This window comes from Mus musculus, chromosome 11 (assembly GCF_000001635.26).
Source record: "Mus musculus strain C57BL/6J chromosome 11, GRCm38.p6 C57BL/6J".
Taxonomy (NCBI): domain Eukaryota; kingdom Metazoa; phylum Chordata; class Mammalia; order Rodentia; family Muridae; genus Mus; species Mus musculus.
In genome coordinates, this window is record NC_000077.6 from 119,491,302 (window position 1) to 119,511,718 (window position 20,417).

The 20,417-nt window shown below is 52.9% G+C and overlaps 1 protein-coding gene across 8 annotated transcripts; it reads left to right on the forward strand.

Annotated features, from left to right (window-relative positions):
* Nucleotides 1–20: 20 nt before the first annotated feature.
* On the forward strand, nt 21–20,164 carry Endov (endonuclease V). 8 transcript variants are annotated; one of them, XR_388482.3, is made up of 11 exons: nt 21–158; nt 484–655; nt 8,226–8,360; nt 8,545–8,584; nt 9,290–9,402; nt 10,992–11,060; nt 11,398–11,526; nt 12,729–13,314; nt 13,504–13,593; nt 13,790–13,866; nt 15,901–18,195. XR_388482.3 is itself a non-coding variant. In XM_011249087.2 (9 exons), exons 1-9 carry the CDS (start codon nt 103–105, stop codon nt 14,189–14,191), a joined length of 801 nt encoding a protein of 266 aa, XP_011247389.1. In that variant the 5' UTR covers nt 21–102; the 3' UTR covers nt 14,192–15,894. The 8 variants fall into 8 exon arrangements, 5 of the variants coding, with proteins under 5 accessions (XP_011247389.1, XP_006533652.1, NP_001158108.1 ...); XR_003949465.1 differs by lacking the exons at nt 21–158; nt 484–655 and adding an exon at nt 4,823–5,502; XM_011249087.2 differs by lacking the exons at nt 12,729–13,314; nt 13,504–13,593; nt 15,901–18,195 and adding an exon at nt 14,182–15,894.
* The last annotated feature ends 253 nt before the right edge of the window (nt 20,165–20,417 follow it).

Below are 20,417 nucleotides of genomic sequence, written 5' to 3' on the forward strand. Positions count from 1 at the left end.
GCGGCAACCTCAGCTGAAGCGGAGGGACGCTAAACGAGCGAGGCTAACAGCTCGGCGCCGGCGCTCCGGAAGTGACGTCCTCAAAGCCTCGAGGCGCTAGCCATGGCTCACACGGCCGCTGAGCGGCCGCCAGAGGAAACCCTGTCGCTGTGGAAAGGGTAATGGGGTCGGGGTCGTGCATTAGCCAAGGGGGTGGCCTTCTCCAGTGACCTCCGACCTCACAGCCCCTGTGGCGGCTGGGAAACTGACCCTCGGTGCTGCGGCACAGGCCTGCTCCGGGCCGCCGGCTGCCGGAAGTTGCAGCCAGCCTTTGTGGGCGTGGTCCTCGTTTCCGGTACCGGGGATTCCCATCGCCGAGAGCTTTTCCTTCTCAGTGTGGCTTGATGGACAAAAAGGAGAGAGGGTGGGCTGGGAGGGGGGACGCCCCGAGCGTCGCGCTCTTCCCATGGGCCCTGAGCCCGTTTGATGTTCGTGTCCTATTAGGGAACAAGCCCGGCTGAAAGCGCGCGTGGTGGATCGGGACACGGAGGCCTGGCAGCGGGACCCCAGCTTCTCGGGCCTGCAGAAGGTCGGGGGCGTGGATGTGTCCTTCGTGAAAGGGGACAGTGTCCGGGCCTGCGCTTCCCTGGTAGTGCTGAGCTACCCCGAGCTCAAGGTAACCCGGGTGGGATGTTGCGCCCGGTGCAGTTCGATCGTAGGCAGAGAGCCAGGGTCCAGTTTTATAAAATTTACTTTTTTTTTTTAATACTTGCACCCCGTAGTGTATATATATATATTTGATGCTAGGAAGCCGACTCAGGCCCTCGAATGTGTTAGGCAAGGGACTGATACACTTCCACCCCGTTTGTAGAGTGTAATGAATAGATTGGAATGCCTTTGAAGAAAAGTTTTCAAAAGCAAAAAGCAGAGGAAATATGGGCACCAGGATGCTTGTGATGTACATAAACTCCCACGGGTCTACATATATGTACACAAATGGTGAATTAAAAGTAGTTTTTAAAGGATCGACAGACAATTCCAGGTCTGGTTGTTGTGTTTCTGATCAGATGGAAGGGACTCGGAAGCCCAGGGACCTTAAAATTCTGAGGGGAAAGGTGTCCCAATGGAAAGGCATCGTGAGACACAAGGACCCGGGAACCACACAGCTCTGAGAGGAAGCCTCAGCCCCGCTCTCTCCACTTCTCTTCTCTTCTCTTCTCTTCCTTGCTTCTTTTCTGACAGGAGAGTTACACCAAGCAGGAAATTTTATGAAAGAGATTTATTGGAGGGAAGACTCCAGGAGGAGGAGGAGGGACTAATCTAGGAATGGCTGCCCTCTGCTCTCGGGGGGGGGGGGGGGGGGGGGGGGGCAGACAGCAGGAAACTGGACAAAGGGGCAGTGCTTTTATAGGATTTCTGAGGGGACAGAGCTTCTCAGGGCAGAGATTTCCAGAATGAGGATTTGTGGGATCTCAAGTCCTGAGCTTGGGGTGGGCTCAGGGATCATTGGATTTTTCACCTCCTTTCCCTGTATTAGGGCCATGACTTAGAGTAGGAAGTCCTTCCTGGTGGCAGCCAGCTTTTGCTGAGGTGCCATCTCTGAGGCTGCTGGGGAGGCTGGAGAGAGGTGCTGCCTCTGTGAACAACTCCGGTAGTGGTGCTTCATCAAGGCTGTAGGCTGGGGCATTGAAAGAAGGTCTCACCACTGTGGACAGCTCCTCAGGACAGAAGTAGGCTGAGGCAGGAAAGGTGCTGCCACCATGGACAGCTCCTGTGATGGCCTTGGGCTGAGGAGATGTCATAGTGCCTCTATTTTGATAGGCGCTGCCATTTTGGACATTTTACTGCTGCCGCTGTAGCCTGGGTCGGGAAGGAAGGGCCTTCCGCAGCCTTGATGGCTTTTGTGGCGCACTTCTCAGGAACTGCAGTTGTCATCCTGGTTGCTCACCTCAGTGGCACACAGTACACACCACACTTTTCACAAGCAGAACATCTCTGCCTCCCCAAACCTCCTGCTTTCCATCTTGTCTCACAGTAGCGCCATGTTTAAAGTTATTTTTAATTTTTTGAGCTAAAGTAAAAAAAAATATATTTTTCAGCCAGATGTGGTTGCACACACCTTTAATTCCAGCAATCGGCAGGCAGAGGCAGGTCCACAAAGTGATTTCCAGGACAGACAGGGCGACACAGAGAAACCCTGTCTTGAAAAACAAAAAGTAATTTTTTTCACATGTGTTTATTATTATACTTCATTCATATTCTCCCCTGCACAGTATTCCCCAGTCTTCCTCCCAGTTCCATGTCTTCTACCTCTTCAGGACTTCCTCTCTGTCCTTTGCACGTGTGCCACAGTCACCCCTTCTGTAGGCTACTTACCTGTTTCTTCACAGCCTCCGCCCTCCCACCCCTGCCTCAAGTATTGTTCTTTGTTTCTCTCCATGGATAAGAGGGCAGTGTTTGTACAAAACAGGTGTGATCCAATCACAGGCCCTTTAAAACTTCCTGCTTGGCATGGCAGCACACACCCCTGTAATCGTGGCATTTGAGAGCTACAGCAGGAGGAGCAAAGCTCAATCCCAGCCTGGGCTACATGAGATGCTGTCTTAAAACAACAGCAAAAACCCTCGATGCCCTTGCTGTGATCTTTAACCCTCGAGGCCCTTGCCGTGATCTTTAACCCTCGAGGCCCTTGCCGTGATCTTTAACCCTCGAGGCCCTTGCCGTGATCTTTGGTCAGTAGAGTCCATGCTTGTTCCTGTGACTTAGAGGCCTCTTGGACTCTGTCGTCACCTCCTCCACTGCCTTCAGCACTTCCTACACGCTATTTGTCAGAACTTTAAATCCTTCAGTGGTTCTGCTGGCCTGTGTTGGCAGGCACACCTCTCCTAGAGTGGTCGTCACCTGTCTGGCTTCTACTTTCTGTAGCGCCCAGGTTAGACATTACTTGCTCTACTGAGCCTCCTTTATCCCACAAGACCAGCGCTGTCTCTCAGCGTCCTTTCCAGTCTCTGTGGTGGGGCAGAGCAAACGGCCTCCAGCTGGGTCACTTGTACGTGAGTGTTTCTCACAGCTGTGAAAACTGGAAGGTCCACGATCAGATACTAGGACGAGATTGTGAGGTTCTGAGACTTTCGGATACAGACAAGCCCTTCTCTGGGTTCTACTGGTTCTACTGTTGTGGGGTAGTCACCAGAGACGACTGCTCAGACCTGGGCTTAAGCCAGTAGGGAATATTAGCTGGGTGGCCGTTTGAGATCCCATTGTAGCACTGAGCCTTTCTCAGCGTGAGCTTTCAAGCACAAAGCCATTTTCTGGGTTGATATACTTCATTTAACAAGAGCAGTCAGAAGTGGAGCTACAGAAGTTAAAAGGCGAGGTTAGTTCATCTTGAAACTTTGCTAAAACGCTATGGACGTTGTTGATGGATTAGGCCATTGTCTTAGTGCTGTTTATATGCTGAGTTGTGCAGCCGAAATGGTGTTGTCTTCATGGATTCAGCTGTGCTAAGGTCTGGGGGCCAGTTACACTTCCTGTGTCCTCACAAATGCTACCCACTTCTTAGTACAATCATCTTGTATGTTAAAATGTCAGTATATGGGGGCTGGTGAGATGGCTCAGCGGGTAAGAGCACCTGACTGCTCTTCCTGAAGGTCCTGAGTTCAAATCCCAGCAACCACATGGTGACTCACAACCATCTGTAATGAGATCTGACTCCTTCTGAAGTGTCTGAAGACAGCTACAGTGTATTTACATACAATAAATAAATAAATCTTTTTTTAAAATGTCAGTATATGAATTGGAAGACCGTAGCAACCCTGACCCTCTCCTTTGTCATACCAAAATGAGCTTAGCCTGTCTCTCTCTCCAGAGTGTAAACCCTGATGCCAGGAATCATGACTTGCCCTCCTGTGTGTAAGACACTGAGATCCTCTCTAAGCAGATAATGTGCACACGTGAGCAGTCAGCCTGTGGTTTCTCTAGTCAGCGCTCAGCAAGCCTGGCTGCACCCAGATCTAGCTTCCCATCGCTACTCCTCCAAAAGCAGCGCTTCCCTCCTGCCTCTGTGGCTTTGCGCCCTGCCCAGAGGCCCCTTAAGTTCCAGTTCAACACAAAGGCCCCCTGTGCTCAGAGGTGGGTGTGTGGTGGGAAGTAGGGCTCATGTTCTTATGGGTCCCTGGATATTCTCTGATATGTAGTGGGTAAGGGAAGAGAGAGCAGCACTAGTGGCTTGTGTGGACACCCTGGGTCTACCGCACCCCACACTACCCGTGCTCCTCTGTTTTCTTCCGACCTAGTGAGAAGGATTGTCCTAATTGGTTTCTGTTGTCATCTTGACACAATCTAGTGTCACCTTGATAGAAGGAGGAGAGGGTCAATAGGAGGGCCTCAGATTGACATTGTGGCCATGTCTGTGAGAGATTGTTTTGATTGGTTATTGAGATGAGAGGGCCCAGCTCCCTCTGGGCATCAGTGTCCCTTGGCAGGAGGGCCTGGGCTGTATAAGAGAGCTAGCTCAGTAAGTAGTGTTGCTCCATGGTTTCGCCTCGGTTCCTGCTTGAGTTCCCACTGTTTTAGTGGTGGACTGTGACTTGAAGGTGTAAGTTGACATGAACCCTTTTCTCCCCAAGTTGCTTTCGGTCTGAGTGTTTTATCACAGCAACAGATAGGTAACTAGAATAGGATGGTGCTAATGCCAACTGTTAAGAGTCATATAGGTAGGTCTTGTGGTGGTGCACACCTTTAGTCCCAGCACTCGGGAGGCAGAGGCAGGCAGATCTCTGAGTGCAAGGCCAGGGTGACTTCCAGGACAGCTACTGCTACACACAAAAACCTTGTCTTAAAACAAACAAACAAATAAAACAAAAAACAGTTGTATAGGAAGCAACTGGCACAGAATGCCATCTTCCAGCTTTTCTCCTGTGGGACCTCAAACACCCTGGCTTGTGGCTTTAAGCCCTAATGAGTTTAGTTTAGTGTGCCTGCTGTCATAACACTTCTCATCCATGTGAACCTCCCGGGCAGCGATCCATCTTTCCCTCACTGACTGTTCTTGAGGGCGGTGGTATGCCACAATTGTGTTGCAGCCTGGCACCGAGAAGAGCAGCTGTGCCTGCTCGTTCAGTTAGCATTTGCTTCTTGCAGTCCTTAAGTCAGGCAAGAGTTTTGGAAGAGTGTGGCCCATTGGTTCAAAGTTGCCCAACCAGGGCTCACCTGGGAGTGTGTTTAGAGACCCAGATTGCATAGGCAGACCCCTAAAGGATATAGATCCATGGTCACCAAAGCACATTAGTTACTTACACGTGACAGGAATCATGCAGAGGTGCGACTGCAGGTGTGTACAACTGTTTGCTTCCTCATGTCCCAGCAGACCAGAAAGCAGAGGCAAAGGAATGCCAGAGCTTAGCTCTCTCCTTGACTTTAGCCCTGGACCCCAGCCCATGGAATGGTGCTGCCCACACTCAGGGTGGATCTTTCCTCTTGAGTTGAGCCTCTCTGGAAATGTTCTCACAGACATACCCAAAGGTATGTCTCTTTTAAAAGTTATCTTAGGTGTATTTTGTCTACATGTATGTCTGTGCACTGTGTATATGCCTGATGTCCATGGAGACCAGAAGAGGATGTTTGATTTCCTGAAACAAGAGTTATAGACAGTTGTGGTTGTTAGCCTTCATGTGAATACTGGAAATTGAACCCAGGTCCTGTGGAAGAGCAGCCAGTACACTTAACCATTAAGCTATCTCTCCAACTCCTCTTAAGAAACCAAAGTCATCACACTAAATCTGAGCATGGTTTGGAAAGGGCATAACTGGTGTTTAGGACTAGGCTAATTTGTGAGATGGAAGAGATGTTCTAAAGTTAGATTCGGGGGCCTAGAGAGACTGCTTGGTTGTAAAGAATGCTTGCTGTGTCAGTGTTCAGCACCACATGGCATCTCACACCTTCTGTAACTTAGTTCTGGGGAATCCCATGGCTCTCTTCTGGCCTCCATGAACACTACACATATGTTGTGCTTACAGAGTGCAGACAAAAACACTTTTACAATAAACAAAATATGTAAAGTTAGATCATAATGCTGGAAACACCAGAACTCACCAGTTATACCCTCTTGAGTTTTGTAAAGTGGAAAGTCACAGTAAAGCTATTAAATACCATTCCAGAGCCACAGCCCATTTACTGGGGAAACCCATCTCCCACAGCAGGTTCCCCATAGACTAACCCTGCTTGGAGAATTAATAGTCCACCTTTAGACGGTCAGGAATTCTTTCCTCAGCATCCTTGACAGATGGCAGCCTATGGGTTAGCTCCTCCCATAGCTGGCCATCTGTACCCAGTGTGTCCTTTTTCATGGGAAGAAGAGACTTCTCTGTCTGAGTTTTCCTCATGAGTGCTGGCAGCAGTGCCTGCCCTCCTACTGTTGGCTGTTTCCTGTTTGCTCTATCCTGAAGGCCACAGTAACTTACACTGCTTCGTTTGCTGGTGGCCCCTAGTGTTGCTGTCAGCGGCATCCATCTCTGCACCTCACACCTAACGTACCTAACTAAACACAATTATCTAGCAATTATAATTCACCCAGTGTGATAAGTTCATGTGGGTCCGTGAATCTCATATCCACGCACATCTGTGTAAGTTGAGCTTAAGACACTCTAAGCACTTTCCTTAATTATTTTTTGGTATTACAATATGATTACAAATCTTCCCCTTTCCCTTCACGCCCTACGAACTCTCCCGTTTACCTCTTCACTGCTCTCTGTGGAATGTTCCTTGTATGTGTGTGATTTCAGGATTGACCATTGGTTAACCAAAGAGGTGTGCTCTTCCCCAGGGCAGACTATCTCTCCTGCTTCCAGCATTCCTCAGTGGCCTGTGGTTCTTTGTCTGGGGCTGAGGCCTGCTGAGCTCTCCCCTGTCCCTGTCCAAATGTCTGTCTGTGTAATCCACCTGCAGGTCATTAAGGCAGCCATGTTGGTGGGAATTCATGGCTGCAGCTTCTGACATTCCTAGGAGACACAGTCTCACGGCAAACATGTTCCTCTAGCTCTTAGAGTTTTACCACCCGAGACTCAGTGGTCCCCGAGCCTTAGGGGCAGGAGCTGTGTTGCAGGTGTGTGTCGGTTGGGCCTGGGAGCTACAGCACTGCATTTGGATCAGTTGCGCTTGTCTGCAGTGGTCTCCATCCTTTGCTGTCTTGAGTCAGAATCTGAGTGGACACCTGACTTGGAGTCATTGCAGCTTTGAGAAGTTTCTTCCTGCATCACTTGTGGAAGTGTTAGGAGGCCAAGCCCCAGCACACAGTAGCCAGTTCTCTAGGCGTGCTTAGGTACAGATCCAGCCTCAGGGCCCCTTGAGAACTGTGCTAGAAGCTCTCATCAAGAGCCTGGGTGGGGAAATGTTCTGAAGAACACAGTAGGAATGGGTCTGCACAGCAGGCCAGTGAGGCTGGTGGAGGCCCTGTGCTGTGTGCAGAGCCCCTTAGTGCTCAAGTGAGAAGCTGGCCATCTTCATGTGATAAGGTGCTTTTAGTTTGAAAACTAGTCTTTTTGTTAGAGAAGACCTAAGAAAGGCCCTGGGTTGTCCCCAGCTCCTCCTGAAAGCCATCTGGTCCCCTACTTCCTCCACGCCTCCTCACAGAATGCACAAGACCTACTGTCCTGAGCTCTCCTGAGTTTCCCCATTCTTTGGGGCTCTGTTCTTGCAGCTTGCCTGGCTCTAAAGGCATTCTTTGCCCATCTCCAAAATGTTCTGAAGATTTCAGAGCCCTGTCCTACTTGCCTGGCCTTTTCCCCATGGTTTTTCTGAGGTGCATTCAGTACTGCCAGGCTCACAGGGTATACTCATCCAGGGTATACTCTGAGCCTTCAGCAGGTGGTCAGCTCACATTGACAAGGAGTGAGCCAGGAGTACAAGGAGCAGGTCGGCCTGAGGCTGGCCACCACCTCAGCCAAGCTCCTAAAAGAGATGAGATTCGGGGGTGCTGCTGCTCCTCATACACTCCAGGCCCTAGGCTATTCCCTGTACACTAGGTCTTTGGGGGCTCTCATCCACACCAGGTCCCAATGCAAGCACCTGTAAGATGACACTTAAGTTGACTCTCCAACACCCACTTGCAAGTGGATCATTTCACCCTGTCTTCCAGACTCTGGGCTAATCCTGACCACAGGTGGAAGCCATGGGTGGGAGGCAGAGGAATGAAATGGAACAGGTGGTTGCAGCCAGCATCTGACCTGTCCCTGCTGCCTCGCTGTCAGGTGGTGTATGAGGACAGCCGCATGGTTGGCCTGAAGGCCCCCTATGTGTCAGGCTTCCTGGCCTTCCGAGAGGTCCCTTTCCTGGTGGAGTTGGTACAGCGGCTGCAAGAGAAGGAACCAGATCTCATGCCCCAGGTAGGTGCCTCCTAAGGTGAGGAGAACCCCTCTGCTTGTGCTTAGGGAGGGAAGGTCCCCTCAGACCACTGCCACCCACAGAAAGAAGGGGATAAGATTTTTAAAAAGCAGGATCCCTGTTGCCATCTCCCCTTCTCACTGCCCCAGGGCAGCCCAGCTGACTGACTCCCCTGTGGCTCCGTAGGTCGTTCTTGTGGATGGAAACGGGGTGCTTCACCAACGAGGTAATTCTCCTAAAAGAGTCAGATGGGTGCCGTGAGAGAGGAGAATGTTTTCCACCACCTCTTACCCCACCCCTTTGTACCCACTTACCTCCCACAGTACCCTACACTGGCCTGTACCCAGTACCTCCTCTAGGCTGACCCAATGCCTACAGACTAATGACTGAGCTCAGGTTACCTCCATTCCCACACTGGCCCTGAGCTACCTGCAGGCTTTGTCCCTATGCATGCCAAGGCACTGTACACTGGCTCTTGCAAGTAGGGCATGAGGGAGCTATTGGCCTTCATAGCCATCAGGAATGAGAGGGGTTTTGACTAGAAACCATAGGCCCGGAGCCAAAGGATACACAAATGCTAATCTGGACAGCAGTTCTGGGCCAGCAGGCAACTCCTGGGTGTATGTTCCCAGCCACTTCAATCCAGATATGCTGACAAGGCCCAGTCCATAGGTGACCCGTCTGCAGAGGCCTGAGGACAGCAGCAGATGGAAGAGGGTGAAGGGTCATGAGGATCTGTGTGTCTTAGTTCAACCATGCTGTCAGAGGAGGGGGCTTCCCACACCCTTCCTTGACACTGGTGCTTTCAGGACAGAGGGCCCATTCACAGTGCAGTCAGTTTGGGCCAAGAGTCTGCGTCTATAGATGAGCGATTGTGGCTGGCTCCCATCCCATCCCCGCCACCGTACTCTCGCCCTTTGCTCCCCTGCAGGCTTCGGGGTGGCCTGCCACCTTGGTGTCCTTACAGAGCTGCCATGCATCGGGGTGGCCAAGAAGCTCCTGCAGGTGGATGGACTGGAGAACAATGCTCTGCACAAGGAGAAGGTGAGAAGGGCTTTGGGACTCCCTGTGACTCAACCAGGTGTGCCTGTGTTAGCCACCTCTTGGGGCACCTCAGCTCCAGCCTGGCCTGCTGGCACACCCTCACGTCACTGGTGTCTTACCCAGAAGCAGACCCACTTTTCCCTGGGCACTGCCTTCCAAGTGCCTCTGGACAGTTCAGAGCAGTGGCTCAGCTCTCATAAGCTTCCTGGGTGCCTCCCACCATGTTTGTCTCCCCTACTTCCTTGCTTCTGTGCCAGGATCACACGCACGCAGGGCCATGTCCTCCAGTCCCCGGGGACAGGGTTTCCAGGTTTCCATATCACACTAGCCACCTTCTTCCCTCCGTGGTGTTCACAGTCAGCCTGCAGACCCTGCTTACTGTCATTGTGACTGTAGTCCTTGCTCTGCCCCCAGTGTACCATTTTCTACCCTAGATCCTCACTTCATCCAGGGGAAGCCATTGACATAATGTTTATCCCACAGAACGAAGTTCCAAGAGACCTGACTGTCTCTTTCCTAGTTCCCAGGAGCCTGTGTAGAGAGTGAGTTATGTGTTGAGCTGGCAGAGTGGACAGACCCAGGTCCGCTCATGGCAGCCTGATCATGGCAGCCTGATGGATAGATGTACTGGCCCTCCCCACCCAGAAGGAAGGGGCTGTGGGTTGACTTGTGCCAAGCCCCTAGCTAGAAAGGAAGCTTTCAGGAGGTGGCAGCTTCAGCCTGGACATGGACTGCTGTGCCCAGTGTCACCTGTGTGCCCTCCACCTGCCTCTTGGGGCCTTGGCAAGCCACAACCCTTTTTCTAAGCCTCAGTTACCAGAGTAGATGGAACTTCATGGCAGCGACCTCAGCACAGTCACCAACATATTCAGTGTGGCCCCTGTGGGGTCTGGGAGGGCACCTTGCATCCCTGCCTAGGCCTTTGAAATGAAATTTGCTGGGCTGGGGCAGTGGCTCAAGACTTAGAGTACATCCTGCTCTTGCAGGGCCCACTCTGGGCTCCCAGCTCCAATGCTGCATAGCTGACGACCATGGTAACTTCAGCTCCCAGCAATCTGATGCCCCAGCTTCTCTGAGCATCTGCCCTCATATCCCCCACAGACATCTACGCATGCCCTGTTCTTAAAGATAATCTTTTAAAGAATCAAGTTTGCCCTTCAGCTGTTTGAGAAGGGGCAGTGGGTTGAGGGATGGCTCCATCAGCAAAGTGCTTATCCTGCGTATAAAGACTTGAGGTTGGTTCCCATTAGCCATGTAAAAAGTGCTGAGCATGGGGGCCGTGCTTGTTATGCCAGCATCAGAACGGCACAAAGGCCTCTTGGTGAGCTCCAGGCCAATGAGACTCCTTCCCGAAGAAGGTGAACGATGCTCCTGAGGATGGTGTATCTAGCCGACCTGCACTTTTGCTTGGGATTTGATTGTTTGTTAGTTTGTGTGAGATGGAGGTCTCACTGTGTAGTCCTGTCTAGCCTCAAACTCACAGAGCTCTGCCCTCTGCCTGTCTGGCGCTGGGACTAAAGGTGTGCACTAGCATTCCTGCGATACATGTTTTTAAAAAGGTATTTTTACAGTTTTTTTCTGTTTCCCAGATTGTGCTCCTGCAGGCCGGAGGAGACACATTTCCTCTGATAGGCAGCTCTGGGACTGTCCTGGGAATGGTGAGTGGCCAGAAAGCTGTGCCTTGCCCAGACTCGGGACCTAGGCCATGCCACAAGGCAGCTCATGCACACGTGCACACGTGCACACATGCACTTTGTGGGGGCTGGACCCTGTTCCCTACATATCCTGCGACCAACCAGGGTATGCTGTGTCACATTCTCCTCTGGCTACCCTCACCCCATGTGCCACCTGAAGATGCCTGAGGGCCAACAGCCCCAGAGTCCTTGCACCCTGTGAACTCCTTCCAGCCCTCCAGGACATCCTCACAGCCTCAGTCCTGAGGCTGGTCCTGCTCCACAGCAACGTTGCCCATCCATGCTTGTCCTCCTTCCACAGGCCCTGAGGAGCCATGACCACAGCACCAAGCCCCTCTATGTCTCTGTGGGCCACAGAATAAGCCTGGAGGTCGCTGTGCGCCTCACCCACCACTGCTGTAGGTTCCGGATCCCAGAACCTATACGCCAGGTATGGGGCTGTGGTGGGAGTGGGAGAGTTGTGTGTGTGTGTGGGGGGGGGGGACTGACATTGCCACCTAGTTGTTTGTCTTTTATTGCTGTGATGAGACACCATGACCAAGGAAATTTTTACAAAGGCACTCATTTCACTGGAGCTGGCTTACAGGTCCAGAGGTTCAGTCTGTTATTATGATGGGAAGCATGGCAGCATCCAGGCAGGCATGGCACTGGAGGAGCTGAGAGAGCTCTACCTCTTGTTCCAAAGGCAGCTGCTTCCAGGCAGTTAGGGTAAGGGTGTAAAGCCCACGCCCACAGTGACACACCTACTCCAACAAGGCCACACCTCCTAATAGTGCCACTCCCTGGGCCAAGCATATACAAACCATCACACAGTCTCACTTGGGGTGGGTCTCTGCAGGCATCTGAGGACAGATCCCCAGGCCCTTGATGAGAGAGCCTGAAAGCAGGACAAGTTGGACGCAACCCTTGGTCAGAGGATCTCACAGGGTCATTCGGTGGCTACATTGAGGAAGCTAGTGCTTGTGCCAGAGACACCAATTGGGACCCCAGGCCATGGCTCTGCCAGACACCTGTTACCTAAGCTGCTGTTCAGGGACCCAGAGGCTCAACACTGATTAACCAGTCATCTCACCCTACAGGAAAGCAGCATGCAACTGAGATCCCAACATGCACCTGTCACGTGGTGGTGCCTGTCCAAACCCTAGGTTGAGAACCCAGGAAAAACCACTCTTTAGAGGAGGCTAGGACAGTCCAGACTCTGGAAAGGCACTATCAAAAGCCCTGGTTCAGGAGGAATTTGATGCATTCGAGCAACTCAGCCACAGCAGGAAGCGTACAGTTCCAGGGCTCACTAGCAAGGGACTTAGAGCAGCTGCTGTCTACATCAGCTGTGGGACAGTTTTTCAGGTCACAACTCCATTCCTTCTGGAGGCTGTGAGGTCTTTGGGAGGTGTGAAGGAAGGGCTACAGGCTGGACTGCCCAGAGCCTGCCTAGGCTCAGCCCTCAGGAGAGCTGCAGGTGCACAGGATGGCCTCCAGGGGGCAGCAGCAGGCAGTGCATCCTGTGATGCTCAGCCCTGCTCCTGGAAAGGCTGCCCAGAGGTAGCCTCTGAGAATGAGTGAGTTCTTGTCATCCCCCAAGGAAGGCCTTCTTTAACTGAGTCCTCATCTGGGGTGTTACTGCTGTTACAGGTGCAGTGGTCTCTCAAGCCCCAGAAGGCCTTTCCCCTTCCATCCTGGCCATCTAATGAGAGCAAGTCAGCGATGCACTCCCTTAGCACCTGCAGCCCAGAGCTGTGCAGCCCCAGACCTGCATTGTTAGCCGTGATGTTTCCCAGAGTTACAGTGGTTTCTGTCCTAGCAAGTAAGGGGGCAGCCTCCTGCAAAGCACCTGGAGTACTGGAATCCAGAGCACACCTGTCACATGTCACAAGAGAGCCTCCCAAACCCTGGGCACATGCAGAGCGAGCACGTGATGGCCTAGCCTGGGAGCCCAGGTTGGCAGGGAGGAAGGGAATAAGGCTCTGTCGGCCCGGCAGGACGGGCTGTGGCTTTTGGCCTATCTTCTTTCCACTGGCCCCTCAGCAGAGCACCCTCCCAACAATTCCACTTCCCCAAAGTTCTCCAAGAAGGGCTTAGTGTCTGTCTTTAGGGTCTTCCTTCCCTCTGCTCTGGTGCAAACCCGGACTCTGGTACAGCCCAGGACATCCCACTGCCCACGGCCCACTTCCCTTAGCTGAAGAGCAGCTGCTGTCTGCAGGATTAGCTATTGCTGTCTGTGAGTCTTGTGATCCCAAAGCTAAGCTAAACCCATCTGAGCCGGGACCAGGGGCTTCCTGAGGCCAGGCTCTTAGAGGTGGAGGAGGGGGGTGCATATTCAGATCTGAGTCCCTCTCTGTGGCTCTACCTGTGGTCCCCAAGCCCTTTTTTATTAGCGTAACTTGTCAACCTTTCTGGAGATGAACAGGTGTCACAGCTGACACCCATCAGAGGGACAGCCAGTGAAAACGAACAGTCTGAGTCAGAGAAGAGGCTGAGCATCCTGGAAAAGCAAGAGGTCAGGTCCCTCAGCCTTCACCTCAACCCCGAGGGTCTCAGCATCTCTCTGCCAACTACACACTGGCGGGGCTGATTCCCCAAAGGACATGATGAGCCTGTGTGGGCTGCCCCTGAAAGAGTGGAATGTGCTTCCAGGCTACTGGGGATGGGAAGACATGCCCAGGGCCTGGCTTACACCTGTGTGTATCCTTCAGGCTGACATCCGCTCTCGAGAGTACATCCGAAGGACTCTAGGGCAGCTTGGGGTGGCTCCTGCACAGAGAAAGGACAGGTGAGTGTGGGAAGGACACCGGCAATGGGTTGTGTATGAATCCATCCTGTCCTTGATGCAGGGTTGTAGCTTAGGGCCACAGAGTGAGGCTGGGCCTGGTAGGGGACATAGGGAGGGGATCCCTCAGAGACTTCAAACATAGTAGGAACTCTCAAGAAACCCCACTCCTTTGGCTCAGCTGGCCCAAGGCCCACCTCCAAACGTGGTTGCTATCCGAGTTAGGGTTTTTGTTGCTGTGAGGAGGCACCATGACCAAAAGCAAGTTGGATTGGAAAGGGTTTGTCTTAACCTTCTGTGTCCTGTTCATCACTGGAGGAAGTCATGACAGGAGCTCAAGCAGCACAGGACCCTGGGGGCAGGAGCTGATGCTGAGGCCATGGAGGGTGCTGCTCACTGGTTTGCTCCTTGTGATTTGCTCAGCCTGCTTCTTATAGAACCCAGGACCACCAGCCCAAGGATGATACTGCCCACAGTGTGCTGAACCCTCCCCCATCGATCACTACACCCACAGTGTGCTGAACCCTCCCCCATCGATCACTACACCCACAGTGTGCTGAACCCTCCCCCATCGATCACTACACCCATAGTGTGCTGGACCCTCCCCCATCAATCACTACACCCACTGTGTGCTGGACCCTCCCCCACAATCACTACTCCCACAGTGTGCTGAACCCTCCCCCATCGATCACTACACCCACAGTGTGCTGAACCCTCCCCCATCGATCACTACACCCACAGTGTGCTGGACCCTCCCCCATCGATCACTACACCCACAGTGTGCTGGACCCTCCCCCACAATCACTACACCCACAGTGTGCTGGACCCTCCCCCATCAATCACTACACCCACTGTGTGCTGGGATACCCCCCCCATCGACCACTACACCCACAGTGTGCTGGACCCTCCCCCATTGATCACTACACCCACTGTGTGCTGGATCCTCCCCCATCAATCACTACACCCACTGTGTGCTGGACCCTTCCCCATTGATCACTAGTTAAGAACATGCTCTGGGGCTGGTGAGATGGCTCAGTGGGTAAGAGCACCCGACTGCTCTTCCGAAGGTCCAGAGTTCAAATCCCAGCAACCACATGGTGGCTCACAACCATCCATAACAAGATCTGACTCCCACTTCTGGAGTGTCTGAAGACAGCTACAGTGTATTTACATATAATAATAAATAAATCTTAAAAAAAAAAAAGAAAAGAACATGCTCTGCTCTAGGGGCTTGCCTGCAGCCTGATCTTAAGGAGGCATCTTCTCCATTGAGGTTCCCTCCTGTCAGATAACTTAAGCTTGTGCCAAGCTGATATAAAACCACCCAGTACAGCTGCCTAGCCTTTTCTGGTCCACTTTATCTGTCCAAAGGTCCAGACCAGGTCTCCCCAGAAAGGGCATGACCTTTGGAGTCAGGCATGGTTCTGTTTACCTCATTCCCTCGAATGCCTGTCTCCCATCACAGAAGTTCAGTCCTTCGAGCTTTGAGGTAGAGCGAGTCTGTTGTCATCAGCAGTCTCCGCTAGGGACACAGGACTGGCATGAGCTCTTTACACAATGTGGTATTACTAGAACAGGCCTTAGGGAAGTCTTGCCAAGAAACAGGTACTGTGATCCCATCTCATGGGTGGGGAAGTGAGACACAGGGTATCAGCAATAGAACGTGGTACATATGGCAGCTTCAGTTTTGATCCCTGCCTCTGGTGTGCCTCATACCCAGGGAAAGACAAAGGCCCTGCCTTGGGTGGTGCACAAGTAGTGAGGGGTGCACCCCTCATACTCATTTCCCTGAAGCTGGGGGCTGTTCCTGGGCCACTGGGCTGTTAAAGAGCTGAGGGTATGGGCAGCTGGCCCTACCCCACTTCACCATTGAACTTGGCTAGCCTGAGGGTACAAGAGTACACCTGTGCAGGTGAGGACTGTCGGCCTTCCCTCTAGGCTGGGCCCTTCATCAGGCCTCAGAGACCCCTGGAGAACAAGGGGACTTCTGACACACCCTGGCTTTTTATGTTTCCTGTTTCTTGGTGTCATTACCAGGAGCCAGAAAGAGCAGAGGCCAAATGCATGCCCCCAAGGAGGCCCAGGAGCACTTGCAGATCAAGGCAGGCCTCCTGAATGCGACGGCAGAGACTCCAGCTCAGACCGGAAAGCCCCCGAGCCAGGCTTCCAGGAGCAGAAGGACCAGCAGTTGGAGGGAACCGGGCATCAGGAAGACTCGGACCTCTGGCCTCCTTCTCCAGCCTGGGTACAGTCACCACCCTGAGAAGATGATCTCTAGGAGCAGTGGAGACCTCACCACAGTCACAGGTGGAGCACCACACCCCAGAGGCAACAGTGCATGGAACTCCAGGAGGATGCAGCGGGCTTAATCCAGCGTGGGCCAGTGTAGGCCAGTGGCTGCCAGCCTCCTCCATCACTGGCTAGTCAGTGTGGTCACCATGCCCCAGCAGGACCATATTCCAGACCAGGAAGCACACACAAGCACCAAGAGTACATGAAGGACTTCAGGCCTCGGGTGCCCAGAGGCCCTGCGGTTGGCAACCTGTGCCAGCAGCTCTGCCTTGCCCTCTTGGGAATACAGACCTGGTTCTTCCTGGCTTTACCCTCATGGGTCACTCTTACTTCACCATCCCAGCCACGGGAGACTGTCATCCGTGTCATAGCCAGGCTGCAGCCCCCAAGGTGCCTGTCCTCAAGCTTGTTTGCCGCTGAGCTTGAGGGACCTGCAGTTGGGAAAGCCTCAATCCTGGAGCAGGCTCAAGAGTGGGCGATGGGGAGTCAGCTGCACAGAGGGTGCCAGATGGGAAGCCGGTTGAGGCCCATGGTGAGAAAGCCCCAGGCTCGGCTCCTCACTCCTCTTCCTGCCACCCTCTCACCAGAGAGCGTCAAAATCCCATCCCACTAAGAAGGCGGGTCTGTTCTAGCCTGGTGGCTTCTTGTCTGGGTGGCCTTGAAGGGGCTGCTGAGGCAGGCCAACAGCAGGGCTGCAGTGCCCTCCCTGTCCTCCCACACACATTCTAGGCTCACCAGAGTGGCATCTGAGCTGGGACACAGAGATGGCACGCCTGTGACATGTCTCTTGCCCTCACCCTAGTCCCCAGATTCCCTGGAGGAGAGGTGACAGATGGTGGGGAAGCTAGCTACTAAGTCCTGTGGATACCCACAGGGGGTGGTCAGGATGGGATGACGGTCGGTGATGGGGAAGGACAGACGGGTGGTTCTCCTGTGATACCCAGGCCCATTTAGACTCAGCTGGGCTGCTGCGACTCCCTCCTAAGTCAGTCCATAGTGACTACCCCTTGGGGGTAGGTCTGCTGCTGCTGTCTCTGATGGAGCTGGTGGCTCATCCCCACTCCCTGGGGTTTCAGGTTTTGGATATAAGGAAGATAGATATGTGGTTCTGTCACCCAGTAAATGAAGTGTGGGGCAGGAGGCAGCCTCCCCACCACACACCTGGTATGTATAGGCCAGCCTCCATGGGCAAGAACCCCACGGCCACCCAGGGTGTCCGAGCAGGACATTCCTGCAGTGTCCACATCCACCCACTGGCCCTCCGCAGTCTCTCACAAACATTCTGTGCACACACACACAACCACACATACACACTCTCTCTCTCTCTCTCTTCATATTCCCTGACACTCTTGTGGAAGCCAGAGCTGGAGGGCCTACAGCTGGCCCCACCATCTGCCTTCCCAACTTCCAGACCTCTCCCTTCTCAAGCCCTGTCAAGACAGAGTTGTGGAGGGGGAATTTGGAGGTGGGGGAAGGAAAAGGCTGAAGCTCAACCACAATAGCTCGAACCATTGAAAGCTTAGATGTGAGGTGAGAAGTAAGGCAGCCGAGCTTGAGGGCCAGCACACAGCATCCTTGTTTGAAGGGAAGCTGTTTAGAGAAGTAGGGCCCCAGAGGCCAAGGCCATCAGTCCTTAAGACCATCCTCACAGATGTGGAGGAAAACAGCTTACAGAGTCCCCTGTCCAGGCCTCACCTGAGCAGGTAGCTCCTCCCACTCCTGTGAGACACCAAAGTGTGGCTGGGGACCCAGCCTGGTCACCCCATCTCATCTGTTCAACTCTTAACAGAAGACCTTCCCCAAGACACAGAAGTCAGGCCTGATGCTGCTCAGCTTGGCACCTTCCAACACTCAGACTCTCCTCAGCCTGGGCAGAGTAGCTCTCCAGGCTGCTGTACAGGCAGACACTGCCAGGGGCCCACTCCCCACATACTGAGGAGCAGGGCAGAACCTGAACGTGGCCTTCTAGACAACTTTTATGTGATTTGTTCTGAAAGAAAATCCTTTCAGTCATTAAAATACAATTTGTTTTGCACAGTGGAGTGTCTGGGGAGCCTGAGACCAGAGTCTCTGGGCATGGGCTCAAGGCAACCCTGAGTAACATAGGCCTGAGGCTTTGTCACAAACAAAAAGGATTCATTACCGTGTACAGCCATTATCACGCTTGCCTGCGCCAAAGCATTTCTATTGTCCCAAAGACAGCCCTGTACTATTAGCTTCTAGTACTCTCCCATACCCACAAGGGCCTGTCAGCCCAGCTGCCCCGCTGGGTGTGTGTGGCAGCCCAGATTTTACCTGGCTGAGCTGCTACAGGGAGCTAAGATAGTGAGGTGCCAGGGCCAGGGGGATGCAAACTGAAGGAGCAGGGTGGATAGAACATAGAGTGTGGGCAAGTCTGGGGTGGGGCGTTCAGACACCCCAGACACCGGTGCTTGAGGGCAGGGGGCCCTAAGTGCAGTGGCGTCTCAGCTCCTTCCCGCAGAACCTTAAAAATAGGGCCGCAGTGATGTCCATCTCAGCAGACCACAGCTCTCTAGAGCTAAGAATATTCTTGAACCTCTTAATAATTCAAGTCAGATCCAAATAGATTTTCATATTCATCTGCAGTTTCTGTGCCCCTTCCCAGCATCCCTACCCCTGTCCGGCAGCTGGGAGAAGTTGGCTTCCAGGGGGAGGCAACCTAAACTAGCTGCTGTGTCTGTCACTCAGGACCCCAGTCATCCCCATTTCCTGCTCATGGGACAACAAGAATGGTGGACTGCCAGGGCTGGAGCCGCCTACTATGATCTAGCCATGGCCAACCCTGAGGAGAGAGGCCCAAGCCATCATGGTTCCTACATACCAGACAGGCCAGGCTAGGGAACCTTGACCCTTCCTCAACACCTCAAGAGAGCCAATTGCTGTCTCCTGGCTTCTGGGGAGCCCATATGCTCCTTAGACCCCAATGGGAGCATACTGTCCTGCCTCCTCAGAAGAGTCCTTGAAGGGCTAGGTCTCGGGTTGAGACCTGGGGATTGCATCTGTACAGGGCTCCAGCCCCAGGTCTCTGTTCTTGAATGCTAAGTGTGCCTGGCCAAGTCACTCTGCCTCTGGGTGACTCTTTCCTTGATAGTGAGATGGTGGGTGTAGTGTCTCCAGAGTCAGCAGGATATCAGCCTGGACCACCTTCCCCTCCCGAGAGTGCCAGGGTGAACACCCCCCCCCCAAAAACCCACTTGTCAGCCAAAGATCTGGTATCGAAGGTGAGGAGCAAGCATCAGCGTCGTAAGGTAGAGGCTTACCCACCTGGCCCACTCACCCCAGCAGCAACCCAATCCAGCATCCCCACTGCACTGCCCTAACCAATTGATTAATTAAAAGCAGAGGCACAGAACAGCGGCACGGGACCACTGACTTGCAGATGAATGGCCCAAGAAGTAGTCAGGTGGGTGTCGCCGTGGTGATAGAATAGGACTCTGGTTCCCATTCCCCACACAGAGCAGGCGCCCGCTGCTCCAGGTCCTTAAAGGCTCCTGGGAAATGGGAAGATAAAGTGCAGGAGCCGGGACTCCAGGCAGAGGCACCTGGATCAGGTCTTGATGGAGAGGGTGTAGTTTGGGCTTGGGCTGGGATTTTGTCTTGTTTTGTTTTAACAGGGTCTGATCACAGCAGAACTGGATGACCTTGAGCCTCTGGTCTTCCTTCTCCCAGCTCCTAGCAGTGGGGCCACATTGCAGGTCTATGCCACCACACTGATGCTGGAGATCAAAGCCAAGGCTCTGTGCTTGCTGAACAAACACGACCAACTGGGCTGGAGAGGTGGCTCAATGGTTAAGAGCACTGACTGCTCTTCCAGAGGTCCCGAGTTCAACTCCCAGCAACCACATGTTGGCTCACAACCATCTGTAATGGGATCTGATACCCTCTTCTGGTGTGTCTGAAGACAGCTACAGTGTGCTCATATACATGAAATAAATAAATCTTTAAAAAAAAAAAAAGAAAGAAAAAAATACACTACCAACTGAATGACATCCCAGCTTGGTTTTACTTTTCCTCCTTTAAGTCTCTTTGATGGTGGTTTTCAAGTCAAAGCCAACTCCTGCATTGTTTGGCTTGTAGTGAGACGCCTGCACCTTCTTGCCCGAGTCCCTCTCACAGGCAAACTTATTTTAGCATATGATTGTTTTCTTCATTATTTTAAAAGCATTTTTGTGTGTGTCTGGGTGTGGTATGTGCATGTAACTGTAGTACTTGAGGAGCAAGAAGAGGACCTCACACTGGAA

Coding starts and splice junctions, on each gene's coding strand:
- Endov (NM_001164636.1), top strand. CDS start 103: ATGGCTCACACGGCCGCTGAGCGGCCGCCAGAGGAAACCCTGTCGCTG. Junction 656..8,225: donor TGAGCTACCCCGAGCTCAAG/GTAACCCGGGTG, acceptor CCTCGCTGTCAG/GTGGTGTATGAGGACAGCCG. Junction 8,361..8,544: donor AACCAGATCTCATGCCCCAG/GTAGGTGCCTCC, acceptor GTGGCTCCGTAG/GTCGTTCTTGTGGATGGAAA.